This window comes from Scatophagus argus, chromosome 18 (assembly GCF_020382885.2).
Source record: "Scatophagus argus isolate fScaArg1 chromosome 18, fScaArg1.pri, whole genome shotgun sequence".
Taxonomy (NCBI): Eukaryota; Metazoa; Chordata; class Actinopteri; family Scatophagidae; genus Scatophagus; species Scatophagus argus.
This window is the reverse complement of record NC_058510.1, coordinates 20794267-20813472: the sequence shown is the minus strand read 5'-3', so window position 1 is coordinate 20813472 and position 19206 is coordinate 20794267. Positions and strand designations below refer to the sequence as shown.

Here is a 19206-nt window from a genome sequence, read left to right as displayed (position 1 = left end):
TTTCGGTAAAAAACAAAACAAAAAACTTCTGATTTCAGATCTGTGATACGATACAAATTCTAGTTTCCAACATGAGGACAGATATGCTGCTCACTATCCACCACCTTACATATGTCCATAGGACCTCACAACTACGCCCTAGGCATCAGTTTTACTGTTTGCATACTGACAAGTGCCCATAGCACTTATCAAAAGCTGGCAAATACTGAAAACTGGTATTAATTAAATATATATATAGGAAAACAGGGAAAATACAAAGTTTAAGCACAAAAAGCAAGTATTTATTAAGGTACAGATCACTACTAAACAATGCTTTTAAACAAACTTGCTCCCAAAGAAGGGAGTAAAGCGACTGATTGGTCACAACATTACAGGTGTGTACTGGAATTGAAGAAGGACCGTGTATTACTCGTCTCAGTTCAATTGGCAGATTGGCTGTGACAGACTGATATGTGGCTCACATTTGAAAAGTCATGAAATGGAAATAGAAGTAGTATTTCACAGAAGAGTCAAACAATTGTGCTGTTTGATATCAAAATTTGAGTTACAAACTATCTTCATTTCATTGTGTCTCTGATGCTGTACCAGAGAAAATGAACCTTGCTTTGTCTCTGCTTCAGCAGCTCTTGTGAGATCTGAAGATGTGTGGTAAGCATATTAAGCTAGTGATGTATTGTTTTGACATGGGCAAACAATAGCCCTCTATGTGGGGTACTGATTAAAATACCTGGTGGGGATTGGGGGGAGGTGAACACCCCCACTTAGGCGATAGTAAGTGCATACCATTTCATATCATTGGTGTTCTAATGGGTCATCTTTTGTTATAGAGAATCTTTGTTTGAAGCTTAGGACCACTAACCAGGACCACCCTATTTGGCAAGCCTAATGTATTTCCACTTCCAGATTCATATTCATACTCACAGTATTCACTCATTCATTCATATTCACACTCCCATCAGTCTCTCTGGGGACTTCCACACCTTCCAGCAAAGACAAAGACATGTCTTTACTCGTGTTGTGAAGCTGACTGGAGAGAAGTAGGCCAGTGTGGTGAGGCTTTGACAACTCTTTGATATGAGATATGTTAACTTCATTGCAACATGCAGATGTGGATGAAAAGTGTTTTATTCACTGGTTGTCAGCTACTGAGGATGAGCCTCTAACATACTGTGGACACAGCAAATAATACTCAACATTTCTCACAATGAAGTCACAAAAATACCTAGATTTTATATCTGTTTTTCTACTACATCAGTCAAGTTGAAAACAGGCTATGTGCGGTTAACATCTGGAAAACAGATACCTGCATAACATTTTCCATTTGGCTAATCAAGACTTTTCCACCTGAATCACATTCCAGTTTATATTACATTACACAACATGCAGGAAAAACTAGTGCATGTTTAATAAACTTGTGTAAGTTTATTAATAAGCATGCACTAGTTTTTGTGTGTAAAGTTGTGCTCACCTTGCAAGGCATTAGGAAGGCATTGCAAGGCATTATTTCCAATAAGTAGTTTGTCCTTTATCAAGTATTTTGCAAATCTTAAAATACAAATACCATACTCATTATGTGTGATAATGGGCTATTTCAGCATGGAAGAAGATACATAACAAAACAATGTTTTCATCTATTCAGACACAGCACTGTGTACAAGTGTGTTCGTGCATGTAATTCAATGTACAGCCTGCCTTTTGTGGCTACTTTTGCCATCTGTGCATCTCAGCATATTGAGCAGCATAAGACTGCCTGTTGGTTTGCCGTCCCTCCTCTATATCTGATTCATACATCTCCTCCTCTTCCTTCTCTTCTTCTTCTTCTTCTTCTTCTTCTTCTTCATCCTCATCCTCTTCTTCCCTCTCTAGTTCCTCCTCCTCAATACCGCTCTGCCGTTTTAAGATGTTGTGAGACTGCAAATGGAATAAAGTGAGAATCCTCAGGCTCGCTGAGTGTTTACCTTCAGGACAGCAGTTCAAAACTGACCAGAGTATGACTGAAGTTTCTGTCTTATCCTTTACAAGCACTTATGTAAAGTCAAAAAGACATTAGGGCTCACCCTCCTGGCTGTGGCTGGGTACTGGCTGTGCCGTTGTCTGTGGTTTGGGCCTGTGGAGGAGGCCAGTGTTGACCAGAGGCTTTGGCCTTTGGGGGAGGCCAGAGGACTGGAGTAGCGGTTCATGAGGGGAGAAGAGTAGCTGCTAAGTGGAGTGTCCAGGCGCCCAGTCAGAGAATCAGATATCTTGATCCGTCCATTGAACAGCTATGGAGACAGAAGTGCCTTTTTTCAGTTTTGTACTTTGACACTATCATTACCACCTGTTCATGAAGCTTGAAACTGCAATCCTTTTTTGGATTAAACCTAGAAATTTAGGAGTACTAGAGCAAATTACCAACAGAAAATGAGGTAATAGTTTACGTTTTTAAACCTTCAGGATTAAAAAGCAGATTGATCTTCAGTTTTGTTTCTCAACCTAAACTGCACCCGCAAGCTGTGGTGTAATAAAGTCATACTTCGTTCCTTAGTCCTCGTTGACTTCAAATACCAACATACTGGGTTGGTGCTGCTTAGCATCATTGATCTCTCTGAATTGTTTTTTAATTCAGATAATATTTGAAAGGAATACTAATGTGTATTTTTGATCCCATTTCCTTACAGACATGGGACTGTTATCAATTAATCAGTTTAAGTTTAACAGTTGTTATCATTTTAAACTCGCAAACACTAATATATACTAAGATTGATTTCCATCTTTCTTCTTAGCTTCCTGGCAGTGAGTCAAAAAAATTCCTCTTACTTTGCAGCTCCATAACCTATTTTTGATGTATACCATTTATCTAGGCTTAATTTAACAAACTACAATATTGAAGTCTGTTTAAAGCTGCATTTTTTTATTTTTTGGCCACTTGGGGGCAGCAGAGCAAGCTGTGAACATGCCATCTGACATCACCTTACAAGGTTCTTATGCTGAATGAGCAGATGCTTATTTGCACATCCATCCATTTTCTATAAAGCTTATAGTCACGGGGGGGTTGCAGCTGACAACGGACGAGAAGCAGGGTACACCCTGTTTCACGGGACCAACACACAAAGACAGGCAATCACACACATTCACATGTTCCACTGTAATGTAGAGTAGCCAATTAGTCTGAATGTGCATGCTTTTGGAACTGTGGGAGGAAGCCGAAGTACCCTGAGCAAACCTACGCGTGCACAGGGAGAACATGCAAACTCCTCACTGAAGGGCCTGGAGCTGGACTTGACCTGGAACCCTCTTGCTGTGAAACACTGCTAACTGCCCATTTACACATCCAGCAAACAATTATCATTCATCTATTCATTTGTTTTAGCTTTGATTTTGTCTTCATCAACTCCTGAAAAAATACCTGCCTTTAGCTGCTAAATGTTCCTGGTGTGGATTAAAAAAATGTTTAACATGCCTTATTCTGTTTTATGCTATATGTTTTATGCTATATTATTAATGGTATAATTAATAATGTTATAATCATGTAGAACTAGTTGTTTGTCTCAGGACTGCACACTCTGAGGGAGACAGAGGTATCATGCATATTAGGAGAAGGACACCATATCTCAAGTCACTCTGACCGACAGGAGAAGACACTGATACACCACCCCTCCCCTCTCGCTTTCATGTAAAGGTGTTGAGACTAGCAACCGGTGTTATCTTAAGGTATATATAATGATGTACTTCCTTGAGTGCTTTAGATCCCACTTGGCGTTTGGCTGAAGCAGACTTGTGTTCTGAGGTGGGATCTCCAAAGATCTTTGTTTCTAAAATAAATAACTCTGTTTTAAGGCTATTCAACGACTCTGTTTTAACTCTCTCACATCAACCTACTCGGGGAAGCAAGTGGGCTTCAACAATTTTGGGGGCTCGTCCGGGATGTGAGGAGTTTTTTGATCTGACCTAAAACCAAACTGCACACCGAGGACACAGCGCTGTGGTCGACCTAAAACAAAGGTAAAGCAGAAACCTGTTGTAACGAATTCTGCATATTGAATACTCTTAAATAAGAAGGCAATCTGTGTCTGCAAGTGTGAAGTTTCCAAATTCAGAGTCTGTTGAAAATTCAGAGGATAAAAAAAAAATAAAAAAAATAAAGTGTGAATGAGTGAAAAACAAAGTAAGGAACTGGAACAAAAAAAAAAGAAAAGAAAAAAGAGGTTAAAAGATCAATTGTAGATCTTGTCCTTGGTCGTGGCGGACCCCACCATCCTCTGACGAGGGGACGGAGCCAAGGAGGCAGCTGGGTTAGAGTCCCGGGGAGGTGAGGACCCCCGAATTCTGAGTTAGAAGAGCGGTGTCTCTTCAAATATTGGGTTAGAGTCCCTAGGAGCGGCGTCTCCTTAAAAGCTGAAAGGATAAAAGTTCCAGAGTTGGTGAGTATTGAATAAATGTGATATTGTGTGTATGTGTGACATGTCTGGGTAATTGGGGATAAAATAGATAAATAATAGAATTCAGCGGTGTCTTAAGTGCAGAGCATTACAACAGTGTCGTGACAAAACTGTTCAAAACAGACAGCGGAAACCTCACGGTGTCAACGAAAGCTGGCTGAGCCGCGGAAACCTCACGGTGCCAACGGAAGTGGCCGGTTTTTGTCACAAGGGTCAGTTGCTCGGGTGAACTCCATACAAACTGACTGGCTGTTTTGCTCTGCTCACTGAATAAGACTTGTGGTTTGGGTGGACCTCATACACACCGGCTGACAGCTGAATTTAGATTTTAATAAACTATTGGTTAATTAATTACTTAATTAATTAATAGATTGGTATAACATTTTTTAAGGATGGAGGGTGAGTTTAATAAGGAGTTACATGACGGAGGTTGTGGATCTGAGGGTCGGTGGAAACCTCTGTCAGCACAACTGGAAAATATAATACTGGCAGGGACAGGGGTTACTGAAGAGAAAGAAAAGGAGAAGAAAATGGAGGGGGTAAAAAAGAAGGTAGAAAAATTAATAAAGGAGACAGGGAAAGAGTTAAAGGACAGAGTGTCCTTGGGAGGGATGTTATGGGAAAAGGTAGCAGAGTCGAAGGCTAAAAAATAGAAGCCAGGAGGCAGGAAGAAGCAGCAAGTTTATTAAAAAAAGGAAAATGGAGGAAGGAAGGGAAAGCATATGAGGAGGAGAGGAGAGAATGGTCCGAGTTGGCGGTCTGGTGGCAGGGTGCCGATCATCTATACAAAGAGAAGAAAGAAGAGCAGAAAAGCGAGAAGAAGGAGGCCGACACACCAGTCCGACCCCCACCCTACGCTCCTCCACTGCATCATGTGAGTCCCCTCAGGAAAGGTACCCAACAGAGAAAATAGAGAAAGGACAACTTTTCGTAAGTATACCATACCCAACACCCACCGCCTCTGCAGCCAAATGAGTGTTAGATAAAGCGTCAGTCTCAACACAGTCACTAGAACAGACAGATAACGAATCAGCAGTGTCAGAATATTGCGCACTGCCAAGACAAGGCCATCGATAGAATAGTACACACCATACACACACTCCTACCAGGCGAGGATGAAGCTCCCATGAGCAGCATAAACACCCTATGACCTTGAAATAACACACACACTCAACTACGATAATTTTCCCCTTAATCACCACCAGCTAGGGAGTCAAATACAAATCATTTGGACTAGGTGATGTGCAAGCAATAGTTGATAAAATGCCCCAGTGGCAGAAGTGCAGAGGATTGTAGTTAAACAACTTAGATAGTCTTACTGCAGGACAGACTCTGGCGCTTGGAGACTTTAGAGCGGTGGCAGCTGGATGCATGACCTGAGGGAGATTTAGGAGGAGGCTAATACGAGACGCGCTCCTGATAACACACAATTCACTAGGGTAAGCACTGACATAGGCAAAGCAATGACAGAGAAGTATCCATTGCCCAACGTTGCAATGGTTCCAAAATTACAGTGGGCGCCTGAGCAGCACCCATGCGAGTTCCTAGATAAATGTAAGGACACGTGGCTCAAACACACAGGTGTCCACCCAGGGCCAAAAGGGGTACAAAGGGAATGGTACAGACAGGCGGTGTTAGAGGGTGTTCCAGAGGAAGTTAGAGAAAAAAACATTTAGTGTATCACCTCACTCGAGCACAAGACAAACAGCAAAAAGAGCAGGACACTATTAAAGAGCTTCAGGGGCAATTACTGAAGCTACAACTGAATGAGGCCAGACAGAAGGTAAACGACAAAAAGAGAAAAGAAAAAAGTGAAGCTGTGAAGGTAATGGTCACTGCTGAGAATAATGATCCTGATTTGTTTCCTGTTCCCTCTTGGGTAGGAAAAAGCTGCCCGAGATACCCACCATACGGCAGAGGAGGAGGCTCCGGGGGCTGGCCACAGCGAGGAGGGGGATGGACGAGAGGACGTGGGGGAAGGGGCAGACCGCCAAGGGGACAGCCGGGAGGAGACGTGTGCTACTACTGCAACAAACCGGGACATTGGGTGAAAGACTGTCCCAGTATACCGACACGAGGGCGGGGCCGAGGTCGAGGTGGTCCACCACACCTGATGCAGGCACCAAATCACCAAGCAGCACCTGCAGGCCAGTATCCCATGGTGAACTGGGATGACTGGGAAGAGTGTGGAACATACCAGCAATGACACACCCCACAGAGAGACCATGACAGCATCGACACGGCAGACCCGATGCTGTCTATGAAGGTTAGTGACAAAGAACTGCCTTTCCTCGTAGACTCGGGGGCCACAAGATCTACTATCAATGCACCACCCCCGCAGAACATGCTGTCAGACAAAACTATCACTGTAATGGGTTTCTCTGGGGAAAGTCAGACTCTGCCAATCACCAAACCTCTCACCACAAAGATTGGGGAACAAACTGTTACTCATCCCTTCGTGTATTCACCCACTGTGCCAGTCAATTTATTGGGGAGGGATCTCCTCATCAAGCTAGGGGCGTCTATACTGTGTAGCCCAGACGGACTCATAGTGACATTGCCAGATGGCACCAGACTCCCCTGTACAGGTCTGAGAACCACAGGGCAATACCTCCTCCAGCCTGTGGAGGAACAGTATGCGGACATCTACTGGGCTCTGCTGCAACCTGAAACACCTGAGCACAACGGCATCCTCTCGGCCTACCTGCAGTGGAAACCCTGGATCTCACTGCTCGAGCCCTACATCTCTCCTCCTGACCCAGCCCACGTGACCCTCTTCTATGACAGACTGCAAACTGAGTGGTATCAAGACGGGTTCCAAGAACAGCTACAAGGTAAAAGTTGGCAAATACACTCCACCAACATATATGTGGCACCAGAGGGAGTTGCAGCAGCAGTCACACTCACAGCAGATCAACTAGATTGGTACATGATGTCAGAAGAGGCGGTTCCTCACGTCTCACTAGCATTACATCCTAAACATCAGGCAAAAGAACTGGGAGGCGTGGTTAAACGTGCTCTGGTCCAGACTGATTGGATACCCACACAAATCCCACATCTTGACTACTCACTCGCAGCTAAGACATATCGCATTGATATCGCAGCATGCGACGTGGCTATCTTAGAACATACACAGGTAGCTAGGCATCATGGGCGGGAAAAAACTGACCATCACCTAGCTGCAGAAATGATAGATACCCTACCAGACTACATATGGGCTCAGAGCCCCACAGACGTGGGTTTAACAGACTGCAATCCCATTACATTCAGGACAAACACAGAACAGCCATTGTGGATCAGACAGTATCCTCTAAAACCTGAGGCAGAAGCAGGGATCCAGGACACAATTGAAGGGTTATTACGAGCAGGGGTGTTAGAACCCTCACACTCTGCATGGAACACCCCTATCCTGCCAGTAGAAAAGAAAGGGACAGGTAACTACAGAATGGTGCACGACCTCAGAGCCATTAATAACATCCTTTCCACTACCACGGTGCCCGTGCCTAATCCATATGTGGCTCTGACTAATTTGGATCCGTCTCAATCATGGTTTACATGCATTGATCTGGCTAATGCATTCTTTTGTCTCCCATTAGCGGAAGAGTGCCGTGACATTTTTTCATTTACCTATAAGGGTCAACAGCTGCGGTACACCAGGCTGCCACAAGGGTTCACATTGTCACCGGGGCTGTTCAATCATGTCCTCAAACAAGCTCTAAGTGACTGTATTCTGCCAGACAACACCACACTCATTCAGTATGTACATGGTCTCTTCCTGGCGGCGCCCACAGCTACTGTCTGTCTTACAGCAACCAGCTCTGTCCTGCAACACTTAGCCAGAAAAGGGTTTAAGGTAAGTAAAGCCAAATTACAGATATCTAGGAAACAGGTTTTATTCCTAGGCAGAGCGATCTTCCAGAAAGGAGCAGGGATGTCTCCAAAAATTGGCTACTGCCACTGAATTGGCCTTACCAGACTACACGTTGCCATTCTGCCTTGATGTTTCTGAAACAGAAGCAGTTGTTAATGGCATTCTGTTCCAGAAAAAAGGGGGAGAAAAAACAGCGCTAATGTACATAACTGCAATAAACAAATCCATCAAACACGAGGCAGAAATGAGGGAACAATGCAGCAGATCATGCAGCAAAGATGGCGGTTGGGTATCAGGTTAAACGAGAACTAATGTGTTCAGAAGAAGAGATGGAACTGAACCAGAACTAATTGACATTATAAGATTGCAAAAGGGGGTCTCACCACAGGAGAAAACGCTCTGGAAAGCCCGAGGAGCTACGGAGGTGGGAGGACTGTGGAGGAGTCCGGATGGACGTCTTATTCTACCCCAGGCATGAGAAAAACAGCGCTAGAGGAGGCGCATGGAGTAGGACAAGTGGGAGCGGCACAGATGCTGAGAAACCTGGAGAACTAGTGGCATCCTCACTTGAAAGATATGGTAAAACACTGGGTAAGAACATGTGAACTTTGCACCAAGTACAATGCCAGACCGACCATCAAACTCGAACAGGGTAAGTATCCTCTCGAAGTATGACCAGGGAAAGAAATTATCATAGATTACACAGATATGATAACCGCTGTAAGAGGGTACAGATATGTTGATGTGTGTGGATGTGTATACAGAGTGGCCGGAGGCGTGGCCAACAAAAAGGGAGGATAACAAGTCAGTGATTAAGTTTCTGATTAATCACTACATTCCTCGACATGGGTTCCCAGAGAAAATTCGATCAGACAATGGGACTCACTTCAAAAATCAAGACCTCCAGCAGGTGGAGGCAATGCTAGGGCTGAAACATTCATTTGGCACTGTTTACCACCCGCAATCACAGGGCAAGGTTGAAAGAATGAATCAAACAGTTAAGCACAAATTGGCAAAAATATGTGCACTACCCCTGGTACTCATGTCCATTCAAAGCTCCATTAACCGGAGCACAGGGTTCTCTCCTCATGAGCTACAAACAGGGAGAGCTTTTCCAGGTCCCATGACAAAATTGATTGGGATTGGTGAAGACAAACAAAACCTGACCACAAGAGCATATTTTAAAGAACTGCAGGCTTTCGGTTCAGCTTTTGCCAAACAGGTCACGGACCGACACGAGGGGGCGCACGAGGCTTCGTCACCAGAGGTGAATTGGGTCCTGTTGCGGGTAATCAAACGCAAGTGGTCGGAACCAAGGTGGACTGGACCGTTTCAGGTGGTGGAGAGAACTTTGCATGCAGTCCGACTGAAGGGTAAAGGAGACACCTGGTACCACTGGAGCCAGTGTGCAGCAGCGGAAGAACCGCAGCGGTCCCTCTTCGAGGTCCACCAGGACCTCCAGGCAGCAAACACCGACCCGGCTGGGTCGGGCGTGAGTCACACACACAAAGGGGCAGAATAATCCCCGTGTGCTGACTAGGTGACAGGGCAGTCTACCCCTGGCACTGAAGAACAGAAGAGAAGACGTCACGGGAGGAGGTGAAATAGCGCTCCTCTCCTGCATGTGGCGTGCCAAGCCACCAACCTCCAAAACAGACACCTCTGAAACCTATGAATATAATAATCAGGGAACAAAACAAATTGACCAAGCAGGTGGTATCACTCATACAGAGAACAGAGTTGATTAAAATATTCTCATTCAGGTATATTACCAACACTTGTGGGTGGCAGATAAACTTTCCAATTGGGCTTTTCTATATTACATATACGTTGGACGAAATCCGAAGGTGAAACGGTAAGATTTGAGAATTTAAGAAGTTAAGATAGCACGCAAAGATGTCCGACTGTCAGTTATCTTTCCTTATTGTCTGTTGGTTTATTGTATGTGTGGCTTTCATTCTTGCTCTAATAAAACTCTCGCTGTGCGGTCATACCAGACTATAAACGGGATAAGTTGTGCAGCCTCGTGGCTGCTAGAATTGAGTCATAATTCATTTAATGTTGTATCTTTGCTATTTTAAGTGTAAACTGTTGCATAATCAACTTCAAACCATTGACAGGGTAAAGAAAAGAGAAGTGTGATGTATGGTAATGCTAAATGGCTAGCAGGACTCAGCCTGCTGGCCGTGCTGATTGTAACTTTAATATTACTCTTGTGTGAATCCACTGACAACACCACATTTGCTTTAGAGCCACAAACCCACACCTACCCCTGACATCTCATCCAATGACATTGTAGCTATTGATTATACCACCCTAAAACCCCTAGACATAATACAAATGGCCACAGGATATAGAGATAGTAACCTCTGGTTGGAATGGATGGCCCAAACAGCAAGAGATCACAACATTGGTAACTGTGTGGCCTGCGCAGCCGCGCGACCACACCTTCTCACTGATCCAGCGCCTCTGTACCCAGATGACAGCTGGGGATATCAGTGCATGTTAGGGCTCACCAGAGAAGCTACTCCGTACAATTGCACCGCTTTGGCCAGCATTTTTCCACCCATAGATAACTTAACCAAAACAGGTCCATTTACTCCTGTTAAGGCCGCAGGGGACTACACATGCTTTAACTTAACCACTTCCTCTCCAGAGTATAATTTGGGAACAGTACCTTCCGATTGGTGTAACTTTACGTCAGATGGGACCGATTCATTGGGTCACTGGGCGAGAGCTGGTCTGTATTATTACTGTGGAGGACACCGACTGTATGTCAGAATTCCTCCACAGTCTGTAGGTGTTTGTGCTATGGTCAGACTAACAGCCCCATTAATGTTAATAGGCGAAAAAGTCACACCCGCCCAGTCCAATCACCTCTCTAGTTCACTCACCACTCGCCGTCGCCGACATGTTCTCAGAGCTAAACGATCCTCTGACCACTTTGATCTTGCAAAAAATTCACCCACTTACATTGATGCTATAGGTATACCACGTGGTGTGCCTAACAAATACAAAATAGCTGATCAGATAGGGGCTGGATTTGAGAACCTGCCCATAGTATCAGCCCTCTTTCCTGTAACTCCAAACAAAAATGTTGATCGCATTAATTATGTACACTATAATGTCCTCAGGTTAGCTAACTTGACCCGAGATGCGGTGGAGGGCCTGAGAGATCAATTGGCTCCCACTTCTCTCATGGCAGTGCAAAATAGGATGGCTCTGGACATGTTATTAGCAGAAAAAGGGGGCGTATGTGCTATGTTTGGGGACATGTGTTGCACTTTCATTCCCAACAATACAGCTCCAGATGGTTCCGTCACAAAAGCCCTAGAGGGTCTCCGTACTCTGTCCAAAACCATGCACGACCAGTCTGGTATTGATAACCCCTTGGAGAAATGGATGACAAATATGTTTGGACAGTGGAGAGGTTTGATTTTGTCACTTATGGTCTCTATTGCTACTTTTGTGGGAATTTTAGTTGCTTGAGGATGTTGTTGTGTACCCTGTATTCGAGCTCTCACTGTTAGATTCATCACAGCCACAGTAGAGAAGGGTGGCGCCCCTGTTCCAAGGCACATGATGCCGTTGTTGCAAAAGATGGACTCTGATGGGGAGGACGAACAGGATAGGGTCATCAGAGAGTTTGAAATTGACATTCGTAAGTGATCTCTTAATAGAGATCAAAAGGGGGAATTGTGGATTAAAAAAATGTTTAACATGCCTTATTCTGTTTTATGCTATATGTTTTATGCTATATTATTAATGGTATAATTAATAATGTTATAATCATGTAGAACTAGTTGTTTGTCTCAGGACTGCACACTCTGAGGGAGACAGAGGTATCATGCATATTAGGAGAAGGACACCATATCTCAAGTCACTCTGACCGACAGGAGAAGACACTGATACACCACCCCTCCCCTCTCGCTTTCATGTAAAGGTGTTGAGACTAGCAACCGGTGTTATCTTAAGGTATATATAATGATGTACTTCCTTGAGTGCTTTAGATCCCACTTGGCGTTTGGCTGAAGCAGACTTGTGTTCTGAGGTGGGATCTCCAAAGATCTTTGTTTCTAAAATAAATAACTCTGTTTTAAGGCTATTCAACGACTCTGTTTTAACTCTCTCACATCAACCTACTCGGGGAAGCAAGTGGGCTTCAACACTGGTAAATGTTCTCAAGCTAATTGCAAACGTCTTCTGTCTGCTGTATTATTCATTATTTTATGTCACTAACTGTGTGTCCAGTTTTCCTCGTAGTTTTGTGTCTCTCCCTCCCTTTCTTTCTCTCTCTGTATCTTTCTGCAGGTCTCTCTCCATCCAGATCTACATGTTGAACTGTATCCGGCCCTCTGACAAACCCAATGTCTACTATCAACATCTGCCCATGTTGTTCTTCTATGTAGTGCTATTATAACTAACTTGAACAACATATCAGCTAAAAAACAAAGACAATACATAGTCTTCAGAATTCCAATTATAACAACCTGTCATGTTTGTCCTTTGTAATTTATGATGTTTATTGCATGTATGTTTGTCTCTCTCTCTCTCTTTCATCCTCTCTGTCCTGTCTACCTCTTCTTCCCCTCCTTCACCCAGCCGACTATCAGCAGGATGGTTCTCCCTTGTGAGTCGGGTCCTGCTCAAGGTTTCTTCCTGTTAAAAGGGAGTTTTTCCGTGCCACTGTCTGCTTGCTCAGGGGTTCAGGCTCTGGGTCTCTGTAAAGCATCTAGAGACAATTTTGATTGTATATGGTGCTATATAAACAAATAAATTGAAATTGAAATTGTATAGTGCTAGTGGGCAGTGTTCATTGCACTTATCTTAACTGTTACATCAGTAATCACACACTTTTGTTTGAGATGTTATCAGCTGTATCATTAAGCTACCTCCAGATCCTTTTGAGTGTTCATTGCCTCCAGGTTATTGTATGTGTGTGTGTAGACCTCCAGCGCTTTAGCATGGAAAAGCATCTCCACTGTGATGAAGTCTGTGAAAATCGTCTGTCCAAAAACAAAGCAATGGCTCTCGTCAGTACAACACTGATCGCACCAGCTGAAGGATGTTTCTTTACAGTGTGCGTTTATGTGAGACTGACTTTGATATCCTCCAGCTTCTGTTTTTGGAAGTCTGTGATGGTCTCCTCCAGTTGTCTGACACTGCGCTGGGCATTGTTGGTAGCCTTCTGAGCACTTACTTCTGCCTGTCAATCAGCACACAGTACAGTCCAAAAAGCTTTGCTTCATAGTCTGTATAAGCTGCTTGAAGGCTCAGTAATGTGATGATATTTATGAGATGATCATAAAATCATTTACATTACCTGAGACTGAAAGTTTTTGTCAAGAAAATACTCTCATGAGAACAAACTATAAACATTTCTACAGTATGATATGAAAGTAATGCAACTTGTACTTCCCTATACAAATATATGTCTCTCACCATGTGGTGGACTCAAGGTGGGGGCAGGGAGGGGAGGTGGGGGTATTTCAGGTATCCTAGCAAATAACGAAAGGTCTTGGATGCCTATAAAACAGGATAAAATGCTCTATAGGACACCCGTTCAGTGGATGGCATGTAGGCTGTAGCTCTAAATGGTTAAATAGTTAGTAGCTCCCTATAGAACTTTGATTCAACATGAAAATATTTTAATACTAACCAGAGATTCATTATTAATGCTTCAGGACTTTCTGTGCACTAGTACATACAAATGATGTATTTGTATTTATGTTCCCTACTGAAATACAATATTGCATACATATCGCATAGCATGTTTAACCCTAGAACACTAACGTTAAAATTAGTAACACCATCACTAACGTTGGGTATATTTTCCCGATATAATATCTCGGATAAAATACAGTTTATCACACCAGCGTTCATCATGCCATATAGGACACACAGTGGCCACCTCTTGGTTTTTCTTTCACAGCTGTACTGAGCACACATTTGGTCGAAAGTATCAACACATCCCTTCATTTGGTTGTAAAATTCGATCACTTCAAAATTGTGTGGGTGAAAATCACCCGACGTTAGTGTTCTAGGGTTAAGATAATTATATTTCTAAATATGTTACCAAATAAAATGAAATTTGCATATGATGTTTCAATATCCCTGTGGGCCAGTACTTAAAACTGATTTACATATCACCGTATTTTAATAATGCTTTCAAACATTCAAAATACTCTGAATCATGAAGTGTGGTGTGTGGTAATGACAGGCGTCAAATGTTGCTATGTGAAGGATACAATGCTTTGTCGATCTGCTGGGTTCATCATTTGGATTTTCTCCAGTTTCTGCAGCTCCTTCAGCTCTCTCCTCAGATCATTGTTGAACTTCTTTAGATCTGCCTGAATGGTAGGCGTGGTAACACACAATACCAAAAACAAAGGCCAGTCAGTGTTTTTCCTGTAGTATATACTGTCCTCATCGGACCATGGACCACTGCTTTCAGAAACAGACTGACATATCAGTCAAGCTGCCAAAAATTCTAGCTGTCACAGAAATTGAGGGGATCAAAAGATAAAAAAACAGCAATCTGAAAAACACTAATTGTCAGAGTAAAACAAATACATACAATACAACACATAGTCTTCAGAATTCCAATTATAACAACCTGTCATGTCTGTCCTTGTAATTTATGATGATTATTGCATGTATGTTTCTCTCTCTCTCTTTCATCCTCTCTGTCCTGTCTACCTCTTCTCCCCCCCTTCACCCAGCCGACTATCAGCAGGATAGTTGTCCCTTGCGAGCTGGGTCCTGCTCAAGGTTTCTTCCTGTTAAAAGGGAGTTTTTCCTTGCCACTGTCTGCTTGCTCGGGGGTTCAGGCTCTGGGTCTCTGTAAAGCATCTAGAGACAATTTTGATTGTATAAGGTGCTATATAAATAAATTGAAATTGAAATTGAATTGAAAATCCATCCATCCATTTTCTAGACCGCTTATCCGTCAGGGTCGCGGGGGAGCTGGAGCCTATCCCAGCTGACTACGGGCGAGAGGCGGGGTACACCCTGGACTGGTCGCCAGTCAATCGCAGGGCCAACACACAAAGACAGACAACCACACACTCTCACACTCACACCTAGGGGCAATGTAGAGTAGCCAATTAACCTAATGTGCATGTTTTTGGTATTGTGGGAGGAAGCCGGAGTACCCGGAGAAAACCCACGCAGGCACAGGGAGAACATGCAAACTCCACATAGAAGGGCCCAGACCGGGATTCGAACCTGGAACCCTCTTGCTATGAGGTGACAGTGCTAACCACTGCACCACTGTGCCGCCCTGAATTGAAAATCGTTTCAACCAATTTCAAGAGACAAGAATATGTGACTGACAGACAAGCTATGCAATTGTGGGATAAACTTTCTGCTTAAGCATTCCTGTTTCATATTTTCCTCAGAATATTGCATCTGCAAGAAGATGTCAGCCCCCTCTCTATGTTCCAAGGGTTCTATTTACCTAGTTCAGAATTCTGTTAACACATCCTTATGCTGGGAACTGAGGACTCTGGGACCATAGAACCATGGAAACACAGAACCGTGGGAACATAAGACACCAGTAGCATAGAAAAACTTTCTTGTTAGGACGAGTCTAAAAGGGTTTTGTAACGTGAAATTTTTTCCCAATAATAATGTTGGGAAAGAGGGAGTCATCTTATAACAAGTGTTGGCCTTTATTTGGGTTAATATGATAATCAGCTCAGAAGGAACATCAGAAGCATATATCTGTATCCAAACTCACCTTTTTATTTTTAACTATGTCTCCATATGCTTTTAGAGGAGCAACGACTCGCCTCTCTAGTCTCTCTACCTGCAATAAAGCAGTAAAGACTTTATGAAAAAAATTTTCATTTGTGATGCACAAAACAATACACATTTGTTATGATAAATAAGCACCTCGAGACAATTTTGATAATGAAAGGTTGAATTGAATTGAATTGAATTGAATAAATTATCGCTGACCTGGGCCTGCCTGTAATCCTGCACCATTGCGAGGTCTTCAGCCAGATTTTTCAGACTGATCTGGAGCTCAGGGTCCTCTCTGCTGGAGAAGTCAAAAAGCTGAGCCACCAGCAAGTCCGCCTTGTCTCTCAGCTTGGCTGTCTTCCTGGTGTAAGAAGCCAGCAGAGAGCAGATACTGCCCAAGTGCTTCTCAGCATGATTCACTGTCTGCTCCATGTTCTTCACCTGGACATCCCTGCTGGAACAAATCAAAGAAAAAAAAATGGCAATAAGGTATATTTTAAAGTAACATATTGGGAATAAGCTACTTTGTTAACATTCTGGATAATGTCAAACATAAAAGCACTGACCTGGATAAGAGGGTGTTCATGTTTGTTCTGTCGTCTTCCTCACAGCTCCTCTGCTCTGTTGTTTGCCACAGCTGCTTCTCACCTGCACCAGGTAACGAAAAACTGTTGCCATAGAAACACCAACAACAGATAACTCTGGTGGGGCTTTAAGTTATACTGTATGCCACATGGTGGCAGCAGAGTATTATTTAACTATGTACTTGACACTATGAGTCTAAAGACAGTTTAGTTTGTATTTTTCATTTAAAAACACTTGCTCACAAGTAAGTACAATGTTAACATTATTGTACTGAAATAATATTAAACATTTCTAGTTCAAAATGGCCGCTGTGAGTGATAGAGTCAACCTGACCTCTCTTCTTTTTGATAAAACTTCTATGGTAATAATTCATCCATATTTGGAAACGTGGCAGTATAACACTTCACACTTTTTTGTTCCATCCACCCATGTCCCCCTTCATCTGTCAGGGTCGCCGGGGGGCTGGAGCCTATCACAGCTGACAGTGGGTGAGAGGCGAGGTACACCCTGGACCGGTCGCCTGTCAATCACTGGCCTGACACACAAAGACAGCCTGCCTCTCCAAGGACAGACAGCATTTGTGCACTACAGTGATTCTAAAGTGGTTACTGTGGAGCTCCTCAAGTGGCAGTTTTTGCACATGATCAGAAGTTTTGTTCACCTGACAAGGGAGAAGGGACACTGTCTTTTTCTAAAATAAAACTCTCAAGTAAGACAGTTTTTGTTTGTTTTGTTTTTTACCCCACTTCTACAACCTCAGTTAAGGTCATTATCGTCCCATCCAACACATTTGTAATACAATATAATGAACAAAGATAATTCTTTAAAAAATTAATTGACAAAAACTAAAGACAAGAAAAAGCCAGCAAACATTTCTACATTAATGAAATGGAATCAAGTCTAAATCATGTAAATATTTGTGTCGTCAGGGGGTTGGAATAACCAAAATTACATCAATATTAATTAATGGAACTGTAATTTGTCAAAACTAGAGATGAAAAACTTACACGCTTTATGTGCTCCTACTTGTGTATGCAGACACAAGACAGTTGTTTTACTTTTCAATTTTTTTTCTCTCTCAGTAAGACCTAAAAAAACTGTCCAGACTGTTGAAGTGGAATGAAAAAAAAAAATACCTTGTTTAAAAAAATAAATAAATAAAAACTGAAAAGTTGTAAGTGCATATGTATTCACACCCTGTGCTATGAAACTCCTAAATAAGATCCAACCAATTACCTTCAGAAGTCACATAATTAGTTATCTAAGGTCCACCTGTGTGCAGTTGAAGTGTCACATGATCTTTCACATGATATCAGTATATATACACCAGTTCTGAAAGGCCCCTGATCCTGCAACAGGACTAGGCTAACAACATGAAGACCAAGGTGCTTTCCAAATAGGTCAGAGACAAAGTTGTGGGGATGTATAGAGATGTATAGAAGACTGCACCCCTCACTACAAACCTGACAGGAGCAGGCCACGCACCAAAACTCATAGACTGGGCAAGTCCAATATATTCCTCAGCACAAAAAATTCACTTCATTTAGATTGCCCTATTGTTTGAAAAGGGCAATAATGACTCACAAGTTGTGTGTGTAGCGGCGCACTGATGAAGCATGACGCAGTTGGCTGTACAGAGAGTGACAGCACAAAAATAGACTGAAGTCCAGCAGTGGTTTGAGAAGTTTCAAAGGACTTTCCAGATTGTAAATGGACCACTGGAATTAATTTCATCTGACAGCCAGTAAGACAGAAATCCATCTATCAGTAAACAACAAACTTTATTCCTATATGTCAAGTTTCCTGCAGGTCAGCTAACATAGTTCACATATTGTTCACATTTAGCACTTGCCTATCTGATGAATATCAGCCTGTTGGCAGCCTATGGATTCATCTGAAACTAGCAGTTCTCAATAACCATAGATTTCCTTTAGTGCAGGCATGTTATCCACAAAGCAATACCTCCACCTGCTGGCGCTTTACTGGTACTAACAGCTAGAAAACCTAAAGGAATAAAACATTTTGCTCTTCAATTTAGGTGATGTGATTTTAGTATTTAGAATGGAGTCAGCGAAGTTCAGTCCACTCTGATCTCTAATTAGATTCAGCTAATGTAATCAGTTGGATGGATTCCACTTCTTCTATTATCATGAATAAAATGCTTTATATCTTTATATCAGATTTTTTTTTAAAAAAAGAACAAATGTATGACTAAAAATCAAAAGATATGAAAACATTTATGATCAAATATGTACCCTCAAAGATCACATGGAATTAAAAGTAAGAAAAAAAGAGATGGAAATTTATTCATTAGTACTAATCTGGTTGAATAGCTTAGCATCCATCATTTTCATTTCAGTGGAAAATAATGGCTATCTAAATCTGAATGTTCTACTACAGAAAATGATGAAGTTTCTATTTGCTCCCAGTCATATTTTTCATATGTGAGATAAGTGATGATCATGTTTTGCAGAGCATGCAGCATACGTTCTAATATTGAACAGGGCACAGCAATCAGACGTACCAAAACATAGTTTAAGTTGTCACTGTAAAAGCATTGCAGTTAAAACATAATGTATCACTCCC

At 42.6% G+C, this 19206-nt stretch overlaps 1 protein-coding gene across 2 annotated transcripts; it reads right to left on the bottom strand.

The window, feature by feature from the left end:
• Positions 1–1312: 1312 nt before the first annotated feature.
• Positions 1313–16731, bottom strand: LOC124049755 (CBY1-interacting BAR domain-containing protein 2-like). Of its 2 annotated transcripts, none has more exons than XM_046371756.1 (9): positions 16602–16731; positions 16252–16486; positions 16031–16099; positions 14538–14639; positions 13613–13618; positions 13391–13495; positions 13182–13295; positions 2058–2261; positions 1313–1911 (listed from the first exon to the last, which is right to left on the bottom strand). In XM_046371756.1, the coding sequence occupies exons 1-9, from the start codon at positions 16619–16621 to the stop codon at positions 1702–1704; spliced, it is 1065 nt and encodes a 354-aa protein (XP_046227712.1). In that variant the 5' UTR covers positions 16622–16731; the 3' UTR covers positions 1313–1701. The 2 variants fall into 2 exon arrangements, with proteins under 2 accessions (XP_046227712.1, XP_046227711.1); XM_046371755.1 differs by having other exon boundaries at positions 16252–16489; positions 16602–16729.
• Between the last annotated feature and the right edge of the window lie 2475 nt (positions 16732–19206).

What these genes read in the sequence shown, in the direction of transcription:
- LOC124049755 (XM_046371755.1), bottom strand. Translation starts at nt 16,621, where the DNA reads ATGAACACCCTCTTATCCAG. An exon ending in ACACTCAAAAGGATCTGGAG is followed by an intron (nt 2,262 to 13,181) that starts GTAGCTTAATGA and finishes CTGTCTCCATAG; the next exon opens with CTGTTCAATGGACGGATCAA. An exon ending in ACCCAGCCACAGCCAGGAGG is followed by an intron (nt 1,912 to 2,057) that starts GTGAGCCCTAAT and finishes TTCCATTTGCAG; the next exon opens with TCTCACAACATCTTAAAACG.